The 26,009-nt window shown below is 26.7% G+C and overlaps 1 protein-coding gene across 1 annotated transcript in view; it reads left to right on the top strand.

Annotated features, from left to right (window-relative positions):
* LOC111619351 (solute carrier family 12 member 6-like) overlaps positions 1 to 26,009 on the top strand; it is a 124,964-nt gene that overhangs the window by 32,985 nt on the left and 65,970 nt on the right. The window contains exons 2-5 of the mRNA XM_023361061.1: positions 19,940 to 20,019; positions 21,746 to 21,853; positions 22,702 to 22,848; positions 25,293 to 25,347. Coding sequence (XP_023216829.1) covers positions 19,940 to 20,019; positions 21,746 to 21,853; positions 22,702 to 22,848; positions 25,293 to 25,347 — 390 coding nt within the window. The remainder of the gene's footprint in view (positions 1 to 19,939; positions 20,020 to 21,745; positions 21,854 to 22,701; positions 22,849 to 25,292; positions 25,348 to 26,009) is intronic.

Genomic DNA, 26,009 nt, shown 5'->3' with positions numbered 1-26,009 from the left:
GGTCCGTCCGGATATGTCGAGCCTGTCCCTTACCACCCAGTTACCCCATCGTGGGCCTGGCCGAACCCATAATGGGCTTGCTAAAAGAGGCCCACTTAGTGCCCACAGGGTGGAAAGAGTTAAAAAAAAAGTTCCCAACTGGTTTGAATTTGAAACAATANAACTTTTCTCCAGCAGGGGATGGAATACATATACAGCTCCAGCATCCATCACCTTCTAGAATATTTCTTGCTGGACCTCTTTGTCTGGATTCATTTGAAGGGTAGATTTCTGCTCGTCCCCCCTTCAACAAATGCTGGGGTCGTCTTCAAAAGTTCCTCGATGCCTTCTTCCTCTAGCTCCTTCCACTTCTGCTCTGGGTACTTAGGATTAAATCTGGATGTGTCTAAAATCCCTGAAATTTTTTGGGGAGTGGTCCGTTCGGATATGTCGGGCCCCGTCCCTCACCACCCGGCAGCCCCATTGTGGGCCTGGCCGAACCCATAATGGGCTTGCTAAAAGAGGCCCACTTAGTGCCCACAGGGTGGAAAGAGTTAAAAAAAAAGTTCCCAACTGGTTTGAATTTGAAACAATACAAGGCATGTGCTATGTCATTTTACAGCCAAGAACTGAACAATGCACATGCCAGTTTTAAACCAGTTAGGGACTTGTGTTGGAACAAACCTAATATTTGCCAGAGATATTTGCAAGTTAGAATTTTAAGAGTACCATATATTTTTTTCACTCTTACCCTAGAAATAAATTTGGGTAGGTGGTGTGAAGTTAAAGTCTTTAATCATTAAAACAAAATACTTGCAAATATTTTTATAAATTTATTTTGTTTCATCATAATTTCACAATTTCTATGAAAACTGGACAAATTAATAATTAATCTGAACTATGGATTTAAAAACTGGCTTTGTCCGGGTGAAAACTGACCTGGTGGCAACACTACTTGTAAATGTGTTTTATTTTTCAGGCTTTTTGTATTTAGAACTCTTGTTTAAGAAGTCTTGGCATATTATATTTGGACTGTTTATTTTTCTTAATTGTTTATCAATTAAAATATTTTTTTAAATTAAGGTACTGTACTGTACATTATGCTTTTTAATTAATGAAAGTAAATATTTATTATATTATTATACAATAAATTTTTAAATTCATAAACTTGATATTTGAAGATCATTTATAAAATTTTTAATTATTTTTTTGATGTTTAAAGTTATAAGAATTAGATTTTACTTAAATCAATTGAATATGTTGGAAGGATGACCTATAGATAATAATCTTTTATATGCATTCATATTGCTATAACTGTAGACAATATCTCTTAAAAAGAAAAGATATCAATATTATAGTTAAAGCAAGAAATTTTTGTTTTATGTAATGGAGACTTGTGGAAAGTGGCCAAATAGTTTTTACCAATCAAGTATAATAATTCGTTTGAAAATGTAGTAGTGAGATTAGTAATTGGCTCTAGTATTACTTTTCTGTTTTTAAGGAAGCATTCCTTAAAAAATGGAAAAGTAATACTAGAGCCAATTAGTATACATGCATATCTTGGTAAATTAACTGTTATCAAATGACAACGTACCATAGCATTAGTTGACATCATTTGTAAAAAAAGAAAAAACAGATTCCAAAACAGCCTATGTATTTGTAAATATATTTGTGAAACATAATTATGAATATGTTATTTAAAAAAAATGAAGCTTCAAAAACATTTTGCCATAAATTATGTGCAGTACATTACATTAATGTGATATTAGGATTAAAGAAGCTAGGGGAAACAAAATTATAGTAGCCTACTGGTAAGTATAATAATTTCAGTTTGTTGAAAAAAAAATCCTGGTATATTTTCAGCTGATTTTAACAAATAGTAAATGGCTTATCATTTTTTGGCATTATTTAAACAATTATAACATATTAACATATATTATTTTTGGCACAAATCAGAATTACAAAAAATATTGCTGAGTTTTCTTTTTTTAAATCTCTTGCATTTTAGTTGCCAAAATAATCAATATAAATTTGGGTATTTATCAATTGTATAATTGCTTTTTATTTTAAAAGTACATGCATTATTTAAAACTAGCAATTGTGAAATGGCATAGGCTTTTTTATTCCTTTCAATTGAAATATAATTTAATGTAATTAATTCTAAATTAATATCATTTAATTTGGACATCAGTTTTTTTACACTGTTTTATTGAATGTTTTTGGAATATATTGATTTCATCTTTAGAATATTAACATTTTAAAAATCATATAAAGCCAAGAATTTCTATTCAGTTAATTATTAGTTCTATTAATAAAATAAGAAAAATTTTACATAGTCATTGCATTAATGTGTTTAAGAATGCGTTAATTAAATGCATATTTATTTATAATGTTTTAATCTTTAAATTTAAAATTATAGAATAACAATTACTGATTTTGTATTATACATAGGATTTATATTTTTGTAGTATAAAAACGTAAATCCTATATAGTCCATTCAAAGAAATGAAGACCCAAAATATAAAAGTATTTATTTTGTCTGAGATCAAATGCAAATTTATTTTAAATAGGTTAAATGTTTTAAGCAGCTATTCAGCAGTGCATACCTTTTATGATTCTTAGGTCTGTTCCTTTGGAAACAATTTAAAATTATTTTCAGGGGGAAAAGTTTCTTGCTTTATAGACTAGAGTATACATGTTTGCAATTATACATTTAGCAAAATTGGCTTATTTTTAAAAAATGAATTTCACTTGATAAAAATACAGTGTGACTGGATTCTTACTGTGCAGACCAGCATGTATGTTGATTCTCAAACATACAGTAAGCTATCAATAAGCTAGAACTGAAATATGAATACAGTATATAGAGCCAATGGTAAAAATGTGTAATAGAGACATATCACTTTCATTAAAACACTAATAACTTTCAACACTATATATATTAAACATATTCACAAAATTGGAAGGACCTTTTTATTTGAGGCTACTCAAATCAAAGATCCAGTTTTGTGTAATTTCAAATAAACTTTGCCATAAAAATTGTTGTTCCTAAAGTGTTGAAAAAGACAAAATATGAAAACATTGTTTCTTCTAATTTTGTGAATATTTTTTTATTTTATTATTGTCCTGGCATTTTATTTATTAACTGTGTATATTAGTTCGTGTAAAAAGGGATTAATGAGTGTCTAAAAGCCAATAAATCTGCAGTTTATTGGATTACTGGAGTTAATTATTTATAAAAGTTTGTTCAATAATTGAAATTATATTAGTTAAAAATTAATGTGACATCTGAAACATTTTTTAAATATATTTATTTTGTTTATGGAATACTTTGATTTTATAAGTTGATTTTATTAACAGTTTATCAAGGCAAACATATATTTTAAAGCAATACATCAAAACAAACATTATATACTTGTATAAAATACACAAATACAGTATATAAATCTTAAATGATTGTTTGCATACATAATTTATTTCCTTACATAATAAAACAAAATACTTAATAATGTAGTCACTTTTTTAAAATCTAAATAATTTTATCTGAAATGAAACTTCTATTATAACCTTAACAAAACATACAAAACAGCTGTGATTCTTGGTCATGGCAAACAGCCAGATGTTCATTGTTATAAATAGCCACCTCCCCACTGTTAGTGAAAATTAATTTTTTAGGTGATTATAAAATAAAAATTTTAAATCTACATCAATAAAATTTATAACAAATTGCAGAAAAATAAGAATTAATAATTATCCAACTAGTTTGATATATAATGATGATAAAAATACATGTTATATATATATAATATGATATCCAAAATGTTTTAAAAAATTTATATATTAAATAAAACTTTTTATGATTTCTTTAATACAAAATATTTTATTTCTTTAATTCTTTGAATTTATTCTTCTGATTATTTGACAATCTTAGTCGTTAGAATTCAAAATATTTTTTATTAGTCTTTATATATTCAAAATTTTCATAACTCTGTTTTATCAAAAGTCCATATTTCATTACAAAATGAATAGAAAAATAGCTATATTTTTAAAGTCAACAACTACAACTAAATCTATATTTTATTGAAAATGTAGAATTACAAAATTTTATATATATATATATATGAATTTGTATGTATATGTATGCTTATTGTATATATTTGTAACTGACAAATTAATATTGTGGCTTTATGTATATATTTAATGCATGAAGACACAAAATTATTAGCAAACTTTTGCCAATTCAAGCTTTGTTATAGTTACAATCTGATATTTGCTTTCTTACTTGTACAAAAATGGGATATTGTTAATAATTTTTCAGTCTTTTTACACTTTTATTTAGTAGAAAGTGTGTCAAAGTAAATTAAATGTTTATTTTAATATTATAAGTTTTTAAAAATGAATCAATATCTATGAATAAATATGTATGACAAGAAATAAGTATAAGAAAAGAAAATTACTTGCATATTTTGGAAAGTATTTAAAAGAATTGTTATATACTTGTTGACTTTTAGCTGTCTGAAAGTAGATGATGGTGATATGACTAGTAGCACACTTCAGCTGCATTTAATACTGTAGTTACAGATTACCTGCAGTTATTTAGATAAAGAGAGGCTGAGTAGATCTCATAGCCTACACATTTCTCATACTGATGTAAATTGTCATTGCTACCATGCATCACAGCAATGTGGCATATTTAAGAAACATGCTATATTTGTCCTCTATATTTTAAAGATGTTCATGCTATAAAAGAACATCAAAGAAATACAGTAGATGTTTATTAATCTGACACTTCATAATTTAGAATGAGTTTCCAAAGTGATTGATATTGATCTCCAGGGATTAAGGCATTTTTGGGATTGAAAATGGTTCAGTAAAAATATTAGTTCAGTGGGTTATTATTAGTTCTGGATATTGCACTGGAAATAGATCTTTTTTTATGAAAACAATAGATTAATACTGACTCACCAGTTTATTATTAATAACTGTATTAGCAAAAATAAAAGACTAGGATTGATAGAGAGTCGTGGAATCCTTGAAGGGTCAATAATCAAGAGTTTGGGGACCCCTGATCTAGAATGTCCAGTAATCTGGCATCCTCTAAAAAGTGACTGATAATGTAGAGTTGTATGATGATCCAGCATGCCAGTGTTCCATGAATCAGAATTTGTTTAGACACATGTGCTACAGACATGTCTTGTGGAGGCAGAAGATATCCACAACATAATTCCAACAGTTTCAACAAGTTTGTCTGAAAAATAGTTAGGATCTCACTCCTGTGTAATATAATTTGGTAAACTATACTATACTAAACAAACATTCTTCCATTAGATCTAGCACATGTGTGTTCTTTCAATAATGACTGTGTCTGATGTGTTGGCCTTTGAGGAAAAAAAAATACAAGAACAGTGCGCCTAAAAACAGATTTCTCATTCTTGGAGCATGTATAGCTTTTATGAATTACGTTTATAATATATGTCTGGAGAATAAATGCTACAGTAACAGCTATGAAAATTGTATCATCTGTGTTATATACCAAAAAGCATTCAACTGATGTGCAAAGTAGCATATTTAAGTTATGATCAAAATTTATAACATGTATAGTACCAAGAACAAACCAAAAGAAATAAACCAAAACAAAAGCATTTTATTACATATAATATTACATATTGAATTTATTATTATTATTATTGTCTACAATTTGTGTACCACATATATATAGCATGAATAACAGTAAGATAAATTGTATAGTATGAATAACAGTAAGATAAATACATAGATAATAGTGAAATACAAACAGAACAGCAAATACATATATATTGAACAAAAAGTTACTTTATACCAGAGCCTCACCAATACATTTAGAGCACTATTGCAAGAACTTGCCATTCAGTTATGGAAGCAAAAAGGAGGATTCACAGTATTCAGTTCAATGTATTTCTCATTGAATGAGATCCTAATACTTTTAGGACCACTTCAGGCCTTAATAACAGCATTAGTTGTCTAGTATAGAGTTGAGCTGCTTCAGGTATTCTCAGTGAGTCAATACTCGGTTTTGTGAGTGCACTGACGCAACAAATTTTATGATTACAAAATTAAGGAGGCAAAACAAAAAACTTTTCTCCAGCAGGGGATGGAATACATATACAGCTCCAGCATCCATCACCTTCTAGAATATTTCTTGCTGGACCTCTTTGTCTGGATTCATTTGAAGGGTAGATTTCTGCTCGTCCCCCCTTCAACAAATGCTGGGGTCGTCTTCAAAAGTTCCTCGATGCCTTCTTCCTCTAGCTCCTTCCACTTCTGCTCTGGTCGGTGTCTCAGCAAAAAGTGAAGTTCCTTTAATCAGTTCCCCTAGGCTGTCTTCGTTGTATACTCCAGAACAGTCTCTCCTAGTATGTTGCAATATTCATATCTCCTTTGTAACAAACACACAATCATTGACTTATGACAATGCACAAGAGGATAAACCTTTAGCATTCAAAGCAACAGTTATGGACATTTTATATGATGTTAACTATTGAAAACTTTCCATCTTGCTTATAAAAGCAGACCACTTTTACCCAGGTTTTTATGTCAATGGATGTTGCAATTACCAGAAATATTACTGCAGTAGACTTTATCAGCCAATGAAAAGTGAATGCATGTTTATGATGCCATAGATAATGGATTGATGATTTAATCTTTGTTATTCATGTCTGCAGCAAAATGATACTTTAATTTAAAAAATAAACACATTTTTTGTAGGATTTTATGGGTGGTGCAATTTCCATTGCTGCTATTGTACATGTATATGAATCACTGTAAATATTGATTTTGTACAATGTGTTCTTTCATATTTTTGCATATTTTCAGTCTTAATACAGTAGTAATACTGTGCATTATATCATCTTTAGGTTCAGACTAATTAAAGAAAGTGCATATACAAATTGGAAACATAAAGTAGTGTTCGTTTGTACAAAAATATACAACAATGTCTGCAACATTTGGATCATACATTACTTTATTTGGTATGTTTGCAAAATTTGAGAGCTGCTAATTCAACATTTTCAATAATTTGGTGCCATTTTGGTCCTGTAGATGCTGGATTAAAGAACTTCTATATATGTATCTTTAATATTCTATTTGAAATCCTTAGCTATATTCAAATAACTTTAAGGTGGACATACTGAAAATTAAATTATTTTTGTCTGAGTGAAATTCTGAATATTTTTTTTAGAAGATTCATGTTGAAATATTTTTTTAGCAAAAACTGTATTGGTAGTATTTTATTGTTCATTACCAGTATAATTTGACTTCTGTACAAAACAGGTTGTTAAATGTTCTTATTGCAGAAAAAACTTTTTCCAAAAAAAGTCAATGAAACTTTATGGTTTGAATTATGCAAACAAAAAGATTCAAAAATAAAAATTAAACAGTATGTAAATTTTATAATTTATCTCATTCACTCATTTATTCCAATCTCATGTGTATGTGTGCAAAATTAAATATAATGAAGTAAAATGTCATAGGAAAAAAACTACTTTTCAGCTTAAAAAAATAAGATTGTGTGAAAAGAAAAAGCTTTTATAACTTAAACAGTGTTTTATAAATTCAAGCAAAACTTGATTTACTAAAAAATTTAATATGTACAAAATATTCAAAATAAGTACATTTTTTTAAAAGTAAATATTATAATTGATTAATGCAACATATATGCTTATATTTTATAACTGTTATAAAGCCATAATAAATGAGATTAGCTTTAAAAATTTGTAAAACTATGCAATTTGTGTCAAAGCTATATTTGGTATAAATGCTTGCTCCCAATGTTTTGATTTTTAATTGGGTTTTTTCACTGGTCCATGAATCGTTCACCAATGAAAATGCTCGTTCATTAGGACCATTAGATCTGGAGAGATGCAAGCAAAATTTGACTATTTTTAAGTTTTAAAAGATGTATGTTTTGTAAAGTACTATATTATTTTTCCGACTTTCCAACGATTATCGACACTACTGTGTGCCGGAAATAGCCGTTCCCTAACGGGTACTTTACGCGGATTCGCGTTAGTGTGCCAGGCCTGGACTTTAAGCGTGCACCGAATTAAATAATGACAAAGTTTGTCAAAAATCAAATATTTAATTAAACTTCTATTAATAAATTACTAAGGTGAATGGTGAGGAAACCTTCGTCTTAAATAAACATAAGCCCCAAACAAAATATAATGAAAGCAAAATAAAAGTAAAATAAAAATAAAGCTCAGACTTGGTTCCTTACAGTTTATCTGTAAAATATTTAAAAATTTCAAGCCATTACATTAGCAGGACCTATCATTTTATCAACATTCTTATATCTTTTCACTAGTGATGTAACTTTAATACACAAAACTTCATCAAATAGTTCACCATCATTTATATATTTTAATTCCAACAAAATATTTTCCTTAATCTTCCCCACCCATTTAGAAGTTTCTTATAGTAGAACCTATTTAAATACTTTCATTTCCACAAAAAAGCCGTCTCAACTATTTAAATAAAGGATATATGGTCACTGTATCTATAATGGATCATAATTACTTTGTGGTTTTCTATTTAGTAAAATGATGGATTGTCTGTTTGTGATAAACTTCAGATCGGTTTTTATCTCAAACTTCTGTTCATTCCTGGAATATTTTTCATTTCAATTTTACACATGCTTTTCTTTTGGTATCATCAAGACAGAAAGAAAGATGGAAAGACATAATGTATTTCACAGTCTGGCCAGGATCCAAAAACTTCAAATTCTCATCTTGCAAATCCTTTCTCTATTGGATAAAACATGATACATTTTTAGATCTAAATTTGAACTGTTAGCAAATAAGCCACAGAAAATAAAAGAAAAAAAAAATATATATATATATTTAAATTTAATCATTTTCTAATCATTTTTAGTTTTTATCTTATATATTTACATGTATAAGAAAGACAAATGCAAAAAATTAATTTGGAAAAAAAATGAATAATGAGAAACAACTCCAAATTCTTTAAAATGAAAATTCATTAGACATACTATTAATGTCTAAGACAAAACCTTTCTCACTTTAACTTCACTAATCAGTTCTAGCTCCAAATGCATAGAAGCATACAATAAATGTCAAAGTATATAGAAAAGAAGAAAATAACATTATTTACTACATTATTAGTTTGAAATATATTAATAATTTTTAAATATTAATACAACCCAACTAAATGGTAAGTTATTACTGTTTAGTTGGGAGACAGTAACATTAGTCTATATGGACTTTACTAAAATAAAGAATTACTGTAAGTGAAAAATTTAAAATTAGAATTTGAAAGAAATACTTATTTATGCCAGTAAAGATAATATTTCTGATTTGTCATATTTCTGGTCAGCAGTGCAACAAACTATAGGACATGGAATATGAAAAAGTGAAAATCTCTCTCTTTTAGCCAATGAAGATAGATTAGCCAATATTTCAGGTGCCCCAAAATCACTAAAAACGGATTTTGGAGAAATTAACAAAGTATCAAAATTTAAATATCTTGGAGAAATTATTGAAACAAATGGGTTGTCTAAAGCAGCAAATTGTGCCAGGACACGGAAGTTGGAAATTGCCTATCAACTTTCCAAAGACATTTACAACAAAAAATCAATCTCCATTAATGCAAAAATTAGACATTATAATGCAGTGATAAAACCGCAAGCACTTTATGCAGCAGAAGGTATTGCTACTCTTAAAATGGGAGAAATAGAAAATATGGAGAAAAAAGAGAGGAAGATCCTTCGGAAAATTCTGGGGCCAAAAATAGATGAACATGGTAACTACGTGCTAAGGAGCAATAAAGAGCTTTATCAAAAAATCCCAAGACTCTCGGATACAATTCGGAGAAGGCGAGTAAGCTTCTTTGGGCATATAAAGAGAATGGGGGAAAATAGGCTAACGAAACAAATTTTTATGTATTTCAACAACCTAAAGAATAAGAATCAATGGATCAATGACACTCAAAAAGACATGGCAGAAATGGGCATATTGGAAGAAGATATCCAGAACAGGGAAAGGTTTAGAAACAAAATAAAGAACTTCAAGGGTTTTCAGGAAAAGGAAAATAACAGACGTGGGAGACTCTTCACTCAGGAGCAAAGACAACAGCAGAGCGAGAGAATGAAGAGGTATTGGAAAGAAAGGAAGAAGAACAAAGGGAAGGGAAGAGGGAAAAGCAAGTCATAATTAGTTGTTTGTACGTGGTCCAAAGATGGCCGGAATCGACACAAGAAGAAGAAGAAAGATAGAGAGAGATAGAGAGAATGAATATGTCTCATACAGGGGCTAGGGCTTATTGAAGTCCAGTGGTGCCCGATTTTTACCAAACCTAACCTAACCTTCAATGGCCAGATGGTCAAGGTGGCAGCCTACCGCTCTGGAGGACCCGGGATTGAATCCGGATGGCTCGAGAAATCCCCAGGAATTTTTCGGGGGTGGTTCATTCAGATATGTTGGGCGCCATCCCTCACCACCCGGTTGTTCCATTGTGGGCATGACTGAACCCATAATGGGCCTGCTAAAAGAGACTCTCTTAGTGCCCCACAGGGCAGAAAGAGTTAATAGGTAAGGTGTTTTTTTAAACTATTTTTTACTATACAATAAGTGCTCATTGTTAATGAAAAAGTATTACAAATTTTGATAATAATTCAATTTTTATGGGCCCTTGACACTTTGGGGCCCAAGACTTAAGCCCTATTAGTCCCTATGTAGATCTGTCCCTGGTTTCATACAGTTTGTCTTGTATCATAAACAATTTTAATATTGTTTTAACTGTATTCTTAACTTCATCATTTATTAAAGATGTTTCTCTTTTCTAACTTAAATTAAATGATTAAGTTATTTATCAAATAATCAAATGAAATATGCTGCTACTTATGATAATTCTAATTTATCATTTCTTTTCTATAGGATTATATTTGAACAATTAGAGATTGAAGTACAAATGTTTTATATGGTTTTTAATGTTTAGACATAATTATAATTATTATATTAAATTGTAAAATTGAAAAAATGCTAATGTTAGGTATTGTAAAGTGTCTGTAATCTGACATAATGGGTGTCAAATTACAACAGCATGTTGGATTACTGGATTTTGTATGTACTGTACAGTAAAAAACACACTTGGTTGACACCCTTTGAATTATTCAATTAATAAGTATTTAATTTTTTTCTCAAAAGTTTACTGTGTGGATCACTTGATATTAATTTTTTTCTTTCTGATTGTGGAAAACTTTTGTTTGTTTGTTTGTTTTTTAATTAATGTATGTGTCTGAATTTACAGGAAAAATTTTTGTCATCTGTAATTCAGAATAAGTTTTTATTTAATTGATTAGTAATTTTAATGGTTAAAGTGAATGAAGTGAAAAAAAAAAAAAAACACATTTATAGCAATTTTAAATAAAACCTACTATTATCTGTAAATATTTCAAAGAAAAAATATTTATAACAAAATTTATAATTGACTTGTTTTAGTTTGTGTGAAAAAATCATATAAAAAGAAAAATTCATTTCTATATGATTAAATATCAAAGAACAATACATTTATTCTGTTTAATGATGTAGCACATTCTAATAAATTTATACAAAATATAACAATACAATTTGTCATAAAATGATTGATTGAATTGTAATAATCTATTATTTTCAGTACTCTGTGCTTAGCATATTACCTAACAAACTAATCATTTCATTTAATTAATGATTTTTCAAGAGAAATGTGTAAATTAGTGACAAACAAACTAATAAATTTAACTTGGAAATTCTAAAGCAGAAGTTACAGAATAAAAAGCACCTAACAGAGGTTTTGAAAAAAAAATTACTTGATTTATTAAGAAGTTTTAGCTCTACTGAACTGTATGTAATAATTTTTTCATTTTCTTATGAAACTGTAGAGAAGTATTTCAGATATATTAAAACAACTATTTAGAAATATATGTAATTTGTTATATATAGATTTAATATTTACAAAGTTTTACATAAATAGAATTAAAATAAAAAAGAATATTTGCTGCATTTTTATAAAAATGATGACTTGTATTTCAGTTTATTTATATTTAAAATTCTTTTTTTAAATAATGTAACATTTCTCATTGAATGCTGAAAATAACACTTGAGGATTAGAAAGGTGAATACAAGGTGAAACTTAAGTTCCAACAAATTCTTGTTTCAGGTTGCATTTATTTTGGCTTTTCTTAATAGCTAAATAGGTAATGTATTGTTCTTAATTTAGAAACTAATCATCTGTATATATAGGTACTAAGTATATATAAATACTAGATAAGAGAATTTTTTAAATATCAGTGAAGTATTAGGATGTATTGAAATAATTTCTTTTTTAAATGCAAAACTCTATTTTAAAATTTTAAAAAGTAAGTAAAATTAAATATCTCAACATTTCTGTTATCTGTTTCAGAAAAATATCATTATAATTTGTAATTTTTTTCTGATTCAGTTTTTATTAGCACCATATCATGTAACAGTAAAGAATAAAAAGTAGAGTAATTCATTTTTGCTTCATTATCTGAATGAAAAAAACACCTGCATAGTTAAGAAGCCAAACACATACAGAAACATTTGTGATTTAGTGTATTATCCATTTTTATCTATTTGTAAATTTATAAAAAATTTATTTCTATTTTATATATTCATTCTATTTAATCATATAGCACATTCTGATAAATTTATGTGAAAATAAACAATATAACTTGTCACAAATGCTACTGTTATCTGAGATGAATTATGAAAGAGTACTTTGTCAATAAAGACAAGAGAACTTAATACAGTTTTTCATGATTTTGGCTAGACAATATACAGTACTTAAAAGAGAGAGTAGAAGTTTTAAAAAAAATTTACTCTGATTTCTCATAGCAATAAGAACTTTAAAACATATTAAAGAAGTTTTAATTTTATTTGTAGGTCTATGAGCTTTAATAAACACACTTGTAAATAAAATTTAAAACTTTTTATTGTATAATTTAAATCATTATTTACAGTACAATAAGTAAGTCAGATGTGGGGGATCCTTTTCTCATTTGAAGGCTGCATGAGAGCTAACATTCTTCCAAGAAGGCCACATTCTAAAAAAAAAAAATTTACTTCAAAATGCAAATAATTTAGTACTAATTTAACTTTTATACAGAGTTAACTGAATTTAGATGCATAATATGTGTTAACATGTATGATCAATGTATATGATAATGCATTGAAATCTAGTTTATTTAATAATTTACCAAAATTTGATAAATTATTTACAAACATAAAATGTAAATTTTCGACTATAAATTTGTATCTTCTATTATCAGGACTTATTATACTGGCTTTAATAATAAGCCCTGATAATAGAAGATACAAATTTATAGTCGAAAATTTACATTTTAGTAAGAAAAAAGGACATCGAGGCATTTTAATTAAACATTATTTACAAACATGATAATACAGAATAAATATTAAATATTCCATGTCATCTGAGTTATTGATTATCTGGAGTACTTCTTGATCCATGTTACCTTGGACAATCAGGACTCTACTGTATAAATATTTTTTTATGACACCAAATAAAGAATAAAGTAAACTGTCTATTGGTAGTAAAGCTGTTTATTTGCAAAGTATTATTAAAAATATTTATTTGCAGATTGAGCATATACCATTCAAATTACAGGTTTAAAAAAAGTGCTTTTAAAAAGATTTAATTGGAATGGTATATGCTCAACCTGAAGATGGCATTTTGAAATGTTGAAAGCAGTCGTTTATAAATACTCTGCAAATAAACAGTTTTAATGCCAATAGACAGTTTACTTTATTCTTGACTTTACTGTACGATTTTACTATATTTTGATTTTTAAAAAATTATTACGATATTTAAAATATTTTACTTAATTTAAAATAATGGAACAAATGCAAAATTTTAGCTGCCATAATTTGCGATGATCTATTGGATATTTAAAATTAAAAAAAAATCCTTAATGTCTCATCAGATTTTAGTGAAATTTATAATTTTGTAATGTTAAACATACTTCAATAATTACTCAAAAGACTAATACTTAAGGATTTAAGCTAGTCCAAAGCATATTTTTGGCAAAAAAATAAGTGTTTTTAACATTTTTCTTTTTTTATTAATTAAAATTGAAAATAAGAGCTGTGTATTTATTACCATTTTATTTGAATAATAGCCATGGCTACTGTTTTAAACAGCATATTTTCTACACAGTTTCTATTCAAGAGCAATTTTTATTTCTTTTACATATACTTAGCTGGTTGATATCCAGTACTAATAAAATACTTAAGTATTATTTATAAAAATTAGATTTTTAAAATACATTATACTTGAATTGGTAACTGGTATTTTCTTACAATATTTCCATGCAAATAACAGCATGTTCTTATACATAAAAATCACTTGTTTTTGTATTTTTGAAACACATGTTCAGTTTTGTTTATAAGAGCATGCTCTTGTGCATGCCAATTTGTTTTGGCTTATAAGAGATTGCTCTTATAAGCCAAAACAAATTGGCTTACATTGAAACAGCAGTACATTGGTACTGCTGTTTAAATGTAAATTAAATGTAAAGGTTGATAAAATCAATATTATGACCATACAAATAATTTGGGTCTATACAGAATCATCCTTTTTAATAGTCCAACTGGAGACAGATGGTAACAACTTAAAAACTGACAAATGACATTAAAAAATACATATAATACAATTAATACAATACAATAATATTGATTTAATCAACAAATAAATCCTTGAAACTTAGTAATAATAAATGTAAAGGTATTGATACAGTAACTATTCAGTGCCATTTATGTTGTAACCATTATTAAAAACAAACCAAAATAAAAAAAAAGCTTCCAAACTATAAAAGATGTTTTAAAAATAGTGAATTTTTTAAAATACTTTGTGGAATATAATGCCATTTTATTCTATTTGAAGGAACATCTCCTAAACACACAGAAATATAGTTTATAAAAAGTAACTCATTAAAACCAGTAATAAGAAAATAAAGTGTGCTTACTATATATTGTGCATTTTACATATTTCATTTTATATTAAAGTTTGCTTGTTAAATAAATGCAATATCTGTATACAATAGCTTATGATATTTATTAATTTTATTTCCTTAAGTTTTCACAACTCTTTGAATAGTAGACATGGCTACTATTTGAGGGCAGTTATTATTTCATGCTTTTAAAGACAAGGTGCAGTTACTATTCAAGAGTGGTGGTTATTCAAATAAAATCAGTATGTTATTTTTTGCAACCCTATCTGTAGGTCACATTTGACCAATACAACTGAACAGTTTTTATTGAAGCTAAATTTCCATTTTAAAATGAACATACATACTAATATTTTTATTAATTTAAACTGACTGATTTTGTTAGAACCAATAATAAATCCCAATATGAAGTTCTATTACTGATTTTAGTTTTCTTAATTTATACCAGTATTTGAACAGAGTAAACTATGTATTTGTTTAAATATTGATTTCAATACAAAAATATATACGGTACATTTTAAGTTAATAGTGTTAAATAGCTTGATTTGTATTGTTTTTAAAACACATTATTTACTCTTGAAAGTTATAATTTTACATAATTTAGTTACTATATTATAAATATAACACTTACAATGTTATAGTTTTTAACTTTTAATTTTATCTATTGGTAATCAAACTTTATTGTAAATTTAGAAAGTTATTCCTTATATATTTATTTCAGATATAGAAAAAACTTATATTAAAAATTGTTTGTAATAGAATTAAAGACACAAAAAATGATTATATATATACTATTGTGGTGGTACACCAGTGTATTCTGTTATATTTTTGTGTATATATATATGTTTTTCTATTCTCCCTTCCTTCTTTGTTCTGTGTTCCTTTGTCTATACTTCTGGAACTTTCTTCCAAGTGTGGGTGGTAGGGTGACCTAGTTAGGGGACAATGAAAAGAAAGAGCCCAGGGGGCAAGTAGGAGACCAGAAAGCCACTTCTTGCTTTGGGTTTAGAAGAGGAAAGACGCACCTGAGAGAGGTCTCCAGGTCGGTGTTGCTTCACCTAAAAAGGAGTCACGAATAGTTCTGAAGAAAGGAGATTGTTAGTACGGACATTGGTAGACTAAAGATCCCATAGGCTTATTCATGGATTTCCACAGACGGCCCGTCCCCGAAAGACATCCCAAGACAACGTCATCCAACTGCTCCACATCGATCACCAATTCGGGTACCCGCTCCTTCTAGAGAATATCTTTCTGTCTCTCTCATATTCTATCCGTTTTTTTTTCTCTTATATTTTTAGAATAAGTAGATTTAAGTTAGATAATAAGGAAATTTTTGTATCGCGAGGGTTCTTGTTCTGCTGTGTATCGGAACAGGTGTATTTTTTTGAATTAAGGAATCAGGAGGTCGGAATATGTATGAACCTTTCTTGTATTAGTTACCACAAGAAAAATTAAAGCACGTTTTATTTGTTTTAATTCCTGTCTCTTTGTGAAAAACCACCTCTCACCATGTGCATAATACAACACTATGAATTGACAGTTTGAAAAATTTCCTTATAAATTAATAAGCATTTAAATTTTGCTATTAATTGAAAATTACATGAGTAAATAGTAATGAACTATGGAATGGTATAAATTTAAAATAGAATAGAGGTAACAATGACTATGACGAGTTCTAGGAAATTTTATGGAAGCAAATAATAACTGATCTCAAAGTAACAAATGTGAAATAACTTTTTATTGTTGTGAGGCAACTTTCTAAGCATTTACTTTACAGCATCATAATTAAGTATCAAACAAGAACAATATATTATAATTTAATTTAAACTAAAATACACAAATACAGTAAAACCTCAATTTAACAGACTAATTCAGATGAGGGGATGTCTGGTAAAGCCGAAAGTCCATTATATAATAAAGTAGGTTTTCCAAATGCATTTGTTAAACTAATTAATTTGTTAATTTTTTATCTGTTTTTACTTATGTAGATATGTTTGTGAAATTAAAATTAAGTATTAATTTTAATTACACAAACATATCTACATAAGTAAAAACATTTTAAAATATTTTATTTATTAGAATAAAATATAAATACATTTAAAATCTTTTTACTTTATATTTATTATTGCTTTTGTACTCACTGTAATTCTGAGACTGTAATAAAGAAGTGTACAATCTAAATCAAAATAAATAATTTTTTGCAAAATACATATTAATTGTATTTAACTAAAAAAAATGTTCTTAAAAAGAAAAAAACTTTAAATTTGAAAAGAACAAAAAATAATTTCCTACTTATTCATCTTTGGACAATAACATATCAAAGTTCTCCTGCTGTAGTACGAAGACTCTTAGATTTGAAAAAAAATTTACCAATTTAATTACATATAAAAAGCATTTTAAAATTAATAGGGTGTTAATTTTTGCATATGACATACTGACAGGAAATTTTGTCTGTTAAATCCTAAATCTGCTAAATCAAAGTTTTACTACACTAAACATTAAGGAGTTTTTGTGTATTTTAGTCATAATTAAACATTTTTTTGAGACATTTTGTCTCATCTTCTGATTACAAAAACAACTATTTCAAATAAAAGAATATTTTAAAAAAATTATGATAAAATGTGATTAAAATAAACAAGATTCCTTAATATTTTAGTGTTTTTTGTATTTTAAGTTTTTGGTAAGACTCTGAACATTAAATTAAATTTCCACTGAATTTCAATATACTTGAAACTACTATTAGAAAACTTATTCTATTAAGACCATGTTAAGAAAGAAATATACCACTGAATTTGCATATATGGCAATAACAAATAGTCAAATTCATATTGGTTTCAATTTGTTTGATTATCTAATTAAAACCCAGTAGGAAATAAATATAAATTGTTTTTATCAAAACATGTATATTTTATCATACACAAAAAGCAAAAACTGATTGCATTATACACTCAAATGTATACTTTAATTAACCTTAAATCTCAGCAATATGATTATTCATAGCAAATGTTTTGCTATGAATAATTATATTGCTATTTTAAGATTATTTAAAGTATATTGTTTTTATCTGTAAACATTAGAAATCAATAAAAAAAAATTCTAATAAAAATTTATATTCTACTGATCAAACAACTAATCAAATTTTAATAAATAGATAAAAAAAAACTTATGCATAATCCAATTTAAATCCATATAATCTTGAAATATAAAATTTAATGAAATATGTAACACCTGTTATTGTTTCCAACAATACTCTTTTTAGAATGTCTTGTTAGTCAGTTACTTTTATATATATCATGAATATTTCCTAATTCAAGATCACAGAAACTTATAATTATAGAGTAATAACTTTACAAGTATATTACATGCTGTTATTGGACAGTTACTTTATAGAATAGTTCTCGATTTAGTTTTAAATTCCTCATTTAATTATTATGACATTGTCACAATACCAGGCTGCAATTTTTACTCATATTTTTAATTTATTTAATTTAAAATATGCTCTCTATCATAAATTATCGTCTTGCCCCTGTACATCATACTTTTCCTTTAATAGTAGAGTCATGCCAATTATCTAACACCTTTACGGGAAAATTTTTGAGAGGTAGGAATTTTTCCCTGAAATTTTATATATAGTTAATCAGGACCTCCTGCCCCTAAGGTTTTCATATCTGTCTCGGATTTCATCTATCTATCTCTGTTCTCGAGATTAAGGAAAGACAAATGGATGACAGTGGGAATTTATAGGTCTACAATTTTTTAAATACAGCCCAATAATCTACGTAATTAATGTAATTTGGGACACTTCAATGACCATAGCTGCAAAACATTTATCAAAGGTCAAAGTTAACAAATATTTTGATAACTTTGCAAGAATCATTGCTAACTTTGCATTGTTTATTAATTAAATATCATCAAACATAACAATTAACTATTTGTCTATCCATCTCCGAACAGTTTTACTAAATGAAGGTTCATTAAAAGACATGTTTGTCCTTTAAATAATCATTTCATAAATTACACACGAAAGACAATTTCACATCAAAAGCTGTCTTAATTCAATGACATAAAAATAGACATTAAGAATGCACATTAAGAAGGGATTTTTCGAAATTTCCACTGAGTGAGAAAGAGAGAGGGTTAAGGATTATCTTGAAGAACTCAGCTTTTACTGTACTATTTTAAATGTCTTTTTTGCATTTATGCAGGAAATCGAACATATATTTTGACCCTTCTAAAAATTCTCAACTATATTTAGTGTTCCATCATATATAAAGTTGACATTCGGAGTGCATAAGTTAGCTTTATTTGAATTCTTCATCTTAATGTTCAATTTTATGTTGAAATTTATATTTATGAATGATTCGGGAAGATCCAGCTTACTTTTTGAATTTAGTAAACCTGAAGAAGAACCCAGAAGGGGTTACGAAAACGTTTGTTAGTCATCACTTAGTGGTACTATGCACTGGTTAGTGGTTGCTGTGAGTCTTAATTATCGTTATCCCAGTGTGGTAAGCAGATATCTATAAATTTTCTGCTTAGTCTTGGAAGTGGGGGGATCTAATTTTTTCACTCGGTGAAAACGGGTAAGATCAGTTATAATCTAATAATCTTAATCTTTGCTATCGTTACTTTTTGTCTAAGCAACACTGGGCTCATCTATTTAAATATATTCTTCACAATATTTGACTCCATAAAGTAAACTGAAGAGCACTGACAATAAAATAATGGTAGAATTTGATGAAAGCAACTAATATTATGAAAAACATTTAATTTGTAAATAATGTGTTGGATTACATGAAAATCTGTTCTTTACCATTAGTGCTCCTCAGTTTATTTCAATCATTGATTAATTTATGAAGTCAAACTCATAGATTATAGATTTAAATATTTTTATTAAACTATTCAACAATAACTAAATGATGTGAATTTTATCCAATTATTTAGGTGATGGATTATTACCTGAAGATCAACCAATTATTGATGATCAGTTGTCCAGTTATGAAAAAAATATGTATTTATACCATGTAAGTTTTAAAATAAGTTTTAATTTCATTAACTAAAAAAATTAATTATAAAAATATAAAAGTTTGAGAAATTTCTAATTGAATGGAATTAGTTTTTGAATTATTACATATCTAGATACTGTACCGTACAAATTATTAATAAGCATAATAAGTCGTTAAAAGTAGACAAAAATGTATTTTTAATTTGGATTAAGAACAGTGAAATTAGCATTGAAATTTTCTGTACTGTAATGCCTTTTTTTTTTTTATACAAAGAGTTATATAACTTCCTACTTTTTGCTTCAATGAAACAAAAATAAATTAACTTACATAACTTATAATAGATCAGAGGTACAGTACATTGGATCATGTACAATTTTATAAAAAAGAAACTACTTGTACATAGGTTACAAAAATAACAAATTTAATTGTAAATCTTGCAAATGTTTGGTTTTTTTTAAAACTTCAGGCATCTACATTTAAAATAGAACAACTCGTTAGAAAAAATTTAAATACCGGTACAGTAATATTTTTTGAAAAATTCTAATACAAGCTATAATTAAGTAATCTGAACAATGATTTGTAAGTTAACTAAAATGTTCAATTCTCAAAGAAATAGGAATTTGTTTTTACTGTATTATATCAATTTATTGTTAAGTTGGTTTGGTTTTATGAACTATTTTAAAAATTTTGCTGTATTTCACATGAAACTATTGGTCATTCAAAGATTAAAGGTAGTTTTATCCAAAATTTAAAGTATGTATGTATGTAGTATTTTGTTTCATTGACAATTGATATGATTGGGATAGATTCCAATAATTTGATGACACATTCTTACAAGTGGCAAAGAAAAATAAAAAAGTAAATTAATGAAATGAAAAATTTTCATTTGAATTTCATTTATGATTTTTTTAAAAACTTCAGAAAATTAGTATAATTCAGCTATAATTTTCATTATCTCAGAAATTTTTCTGTTAAAACTAGGGTTTAAATAAGAATGTTTAATTGTTATTATTTTAAAATTTGTAGATAAATTTATACTTTCTTATTCACACTCAGATTCTTTAACTTTATAAAGTCAACACACTTTAATACTGAGAAAGCTCATTTATTTTGCTGAACAAACGTTTTCAACCCATTCTATGCGCCATCATCAGGTTAAAGACGTTTGAATCAATAGCTTTTCGAACAACATGTTAAAAATTTAAAATTATATTAGAACACATGCTGTATACTGAAATCGAATTAAGTAAACAAGCATAACAAAATTAATACAATAAATAAGAATAAACTAAATAAAATAAAATAGAATATAAAATATGGTAATTCCCCACAATACAACTTGTAAAAATTTTTTGTAGTATCTCCGGTTTTTATTGAGCTGTTGAATGTATCATGACAAATTTTCTATTATTCATATAAATAACATGTTTTGAAACTGGCCCCTCTATTTTCTGGGTTCATGAGCTGTTACTAGGTTTGAATGTTCCAATAAAAACTTATATAAGTTTCAATTGATTTTTATATTTTAATAGAAATGAAGAGAACAGCATAAAATTTCTTATTTGTTTTTTGAGGTTTATTATGTAAATTATTAAATTAAAACTTAAAGTTTTTTAAAATTTATGATTAGTTGAAAATTACTTGTTATAATAATTGTCTGAAATATAATAATTCTTTTTGTAATAATATATTTGAAAATTAATTTTATATATTTTTTAAAGTTTTTGCTAATTGATATTTCTAGGAAGAAATGCCAGAAAGACCTAGGGTTGCAACACTTCTCAGTTCATTGGCCAATTACAATGTAGCTATTCCAAGTGTTGATGATAGTGAAGCAAAACCAAAACCAAAAGTATATTACATTAAATTTTATTAGTTAATTACCTAATTTTTCTTTTTATATATTTCTGTTGATTATAGATCTTTTTAGAGAATATAAATTACTATTGAATGTTATTATTGAAGAATTTAAATTTACAATTATCAAAATTCATTATAGCAGGTTAAATAGCTGTGATTATTCAAAATTTAAATGATTCTCAATAACTATATCACGCCACTGCCAATAACCAGCAAAAAAAGAAAAACTCTTACTGTAACTAACGTTTTCTTCCATTTATAATGGACATCATCATGTTTAACTGATTAACTTAAATGGAAGAATAAAGAACTGGCCTAATTTGATGCATAAAACATGTGCAACTTTGTGCACTTGATCTGTAATTTAAAAAATATTGTTTTAAGATTTTAATTTTTAAGTGTTTTTGTTCTTCCATTTAAGTTACCTGACGATGTCTGTTATAAATGGAAGAAAATGTTAGATACAGTAAGAGTTTTTTTTGTTTTTGCTGGTTGTTGTTGGTGTGATATATTTATATATTAAGCTAGTATCTTCAATTGGTATTAGATTCTAAACAATTTTTTTTAAATAACTCTTAATAAAATTTATTAATCACAAAAACATAATTTTATAAAAGTCAGAAAATATAATTTTAATTCTTCAATTCTTTTATTAAATCATTAAATGATGATGAATACAAAACACTTAATATCGTTGATGCTATTTTTATTGATAAAAATAATATCAATGATATTAAATTCATACATTTAAGAATTTTAAGAGGAAGTTTCCAATGTTTATGTAAGATATGTATTAATTTTTATTGAAAAAAATATATAATTTTATATATATATTTCTAGAAAGCAAATCTTGGGACTATTGCTGGTGTTTATCTTCCATGTATTCAGAACATATTTGGTGTAATTTTCTTCATTCGTCTTGTTTGGATAGTTGGTGTTGCTGGTATTCCACAAGCTTTTCTAATTGTTTTGTTATCATGTTGTGTGGTAAGTATCAAATGCAAACATTAAAACAGACAAATAATATTTCCATAGCATAATATAAAAGTTNCACCAAAGATACTGATATTATTTATAAAAAATATCTGCATTGAATTTAATTCATTAAGATATTCTTTACCAAGTTTAAAATCAGTCAAATAAATGAATTGGTATCCCTCTTATGCTATAGTTCCAATTATCTGGGAGCAATTTAATCCAAACTTCTGCATTATTTGAGGAAAATTATGGAAGAATATTTTGTCAATTAAGACAAGAAACTTTGCTTCAAGTAGATATTAAAATGATCTGTTATAAATTAATCAATCAATTCCCTAGATTATCAATATTATATATATTACAATATAAATAATAATGATAATCTAGGGAATTGATTGATTAATTTATGACAGATCATTTTAATATCTACTTGAAGCAAAGTTTCTTGTCTTAATTGACAAAATATTCTTCCATAATTTTCCTCAAATAATGCAGAAGTTTGGATTAAATTGCTCCCAGATAATTGGAACTATAGCATAAGAGGGATACCAATTCATTTATTTGACTGATTTTAAACTTGGTAAAGAATATCTTAATGAATTAAATTCAATGCAGATATTTTTTATAAATAATATCAGTATCTTTGGTGAAAAATTCAAAGAATATGGCAATAAAAAAGAAAAGAAAATTTAAATACAGAGACTTTGTAAATGCCCTGGTATCAGACACTTAAGTTGTATTGAATGTTGCTTTCCAATGTTGCATTGTGTTGCATAGCATATTTTGCAATCAGATAAAATATCGTGCTATTCAAAAATAAAAATTTAAAATTTATTTGAAATTTTTCAAAGCAATTTTGCTAAAATAGTACAGTTAATAATTTTGGTTGTTATTACATTAAAACTTAATTATTACTGCTTGAATTGAATTTTAAAGTAATACAACTTACTCATACTTTCTTTCATTTAGAACTTGCTTCATAGGCTAGCCATTTTTTAACAATAATTGTCACTAGTACATGAAACTTATTTTCCGTTTAAAATGGTCTTCTCTGTACAAATTCAGCAATATACCAATTTAGTTGTTTTCTTGTTGATTCATGTTGAATAAATATTGTGCTTTTTTGTACTTTTTTACCATATTGAATTTGTCTGTCTGTCCTGATACCATCATCATACCAACATTCATTTTGTTACACCCACATTTTGGATATTTCTACTTTAAATATAAGTTTGTTTTAAAAGTTGAAAGATTTCAAAATCTAATATACCATATTCCTGTAGCATACAAATATCAACTTCAGACATAAACTATTCATTAATTTCAAAAATTGAACGAATAGTTCATTATCTATACATTGTCTCATCAATACAGTACATTCTCAAACCAAAGACTGTATGGTATGTTTGATTTCTTAAAAAATAGTTCTTTTAAAAGTATTTTTCATTTATATCAGAATATGTCGTTGAAACAAATCAATCTTAACAAAATTTTATACAGATCAAAGGATTTAATTATTTCATTTGATTAATGTCATATGATATTGGGCCATATTAATGCTACTATTAATAATTAAATGTTAAGTAATTTCACCTAGAGATAGTCATTAGACACCATCTCTTGATAAATTTAATGATTATAATTAATATTAATATACAAATAGCAATAATATAGCCAGATATAATCCAGCAATCGTTTGACATTAATCTTAAAGATTGGGTTAAACAATGTTTGTATTTGTTTATTTTATTTGGTTACCCATTCAAACTTGTCTATGATGTTTTGTAAGCATGCAACAGAGCATGATGGATGACATTGGAAAACGATATACAATGCAATCTGTGGGAGGATAATCCACAAGTACCAAACAAGTTTAGTTTACATTCATGATGAAAGAATCTATAGCTTACAAAGTAACACTAACTCAGGCAGTAACCTTCAAGAAATTCTGTTATGAGTTATTACTTTGTCAGTTGTAGAACTATTTTATTATAAATATGAACTGAATTGGTTCTTTTTATAATTTTCTAAATTTTCTCCATTTATTTTATTATATATTTCTATTTAAGGATATTCATATAGTCAATAGAGAGGTTGTGGCCAATGTTTTCAATGCCAAAACGTGTACATCGGACGTTCAGTGCTGCCTTCCTGTAAGCCTAGAAGTTTGACAATGGTGCTTGGAATGTCGAGCATGATTCCACTGACGTTCCAAACGCCATTGTCAAACTTCTAGGCTTACAGGAAGGGATGCTGAACGTCCGACGTACATGTTTTGGCGTTGAAAATATCGGCCACAACCTCTCTATTCTTTTGATCTGTACTAAGCTATTACTTTTATATTAAGTTGTTTTGTATTAGTTAGTATATGAATTATGAGAAATTTATTTTTTGTAATATAATATATATATTTACAAATTTTATGTAAAAGATTTTGACTTTTGTTTTTTCAGACATTCACAACTTGCATTTCTTTAAGTGCAATAGCAACAAATGGTATTGTTCCAGGTAAAATTATTTGACTTTATATTTTCATAGTATTTAATATATAATTTAATTGCTTTCTTTTAATCTAGTCTATTCTTGCTAGCAAAAGTAAAAATTTTAATAAATTATCTTGTAATATTTTATTACATATATTATATATATATATACACATATATTTATGAAGAATATATATATATAATTATGGAAGAATATTTTGTCAATTAAGACAAGAAACTTTGCTTCAAGTAGATATTAAAATGATCTGTTATAAATTAATCAATCAATTCCCTAGATTATCAATATTATATATATTACAATATAAATAATAATGATAATCTAGGGAATTGATTGATTAATTTATGACAGATCATTTTAATATCTACTTGAAGCAAAGTTTCTTGTCTTAATTGACAAAATATTCTTCCATAATTATATATATATATTCTTCATAAATATATGTGTATATATATATATAATATATGTAATAAAATATTACAAGATAATTTATTAAAATTTTTACTTTTGCTAGCAAGAATAGACTAGATTAAAAGAAAGCAATTAAATTATATATTAAATACTATGAAAATATAAAGTCAAATAATTTTACCTGGAACAATACCATTTGTTGCTATTGCACTTAAAGAAATGCAAGTTGTGAATGTCTGAAAAAACAAAAGTCAAAA

Source organism: Centruroides sculpturatus, unplaced genomic scaffold, assembly GCF_000671375.1.
Source record: "Centruroides sculpturatus isolate CEXI.00-Female unplaced genomic scaffold, Cexi_2.0 scaffold174, whole genome shotgun sequence".
NCBI lineage: Eukaryota > Metazoa > Arthropoda > Arachnida > Scorpiones > Buthidae > Centruroides > Centruroides sculpturatus.
Note: the sequence above shows the minus strand (reverse complement) of the source record. Positions and strands in the feature narration are given on the sequence as shown.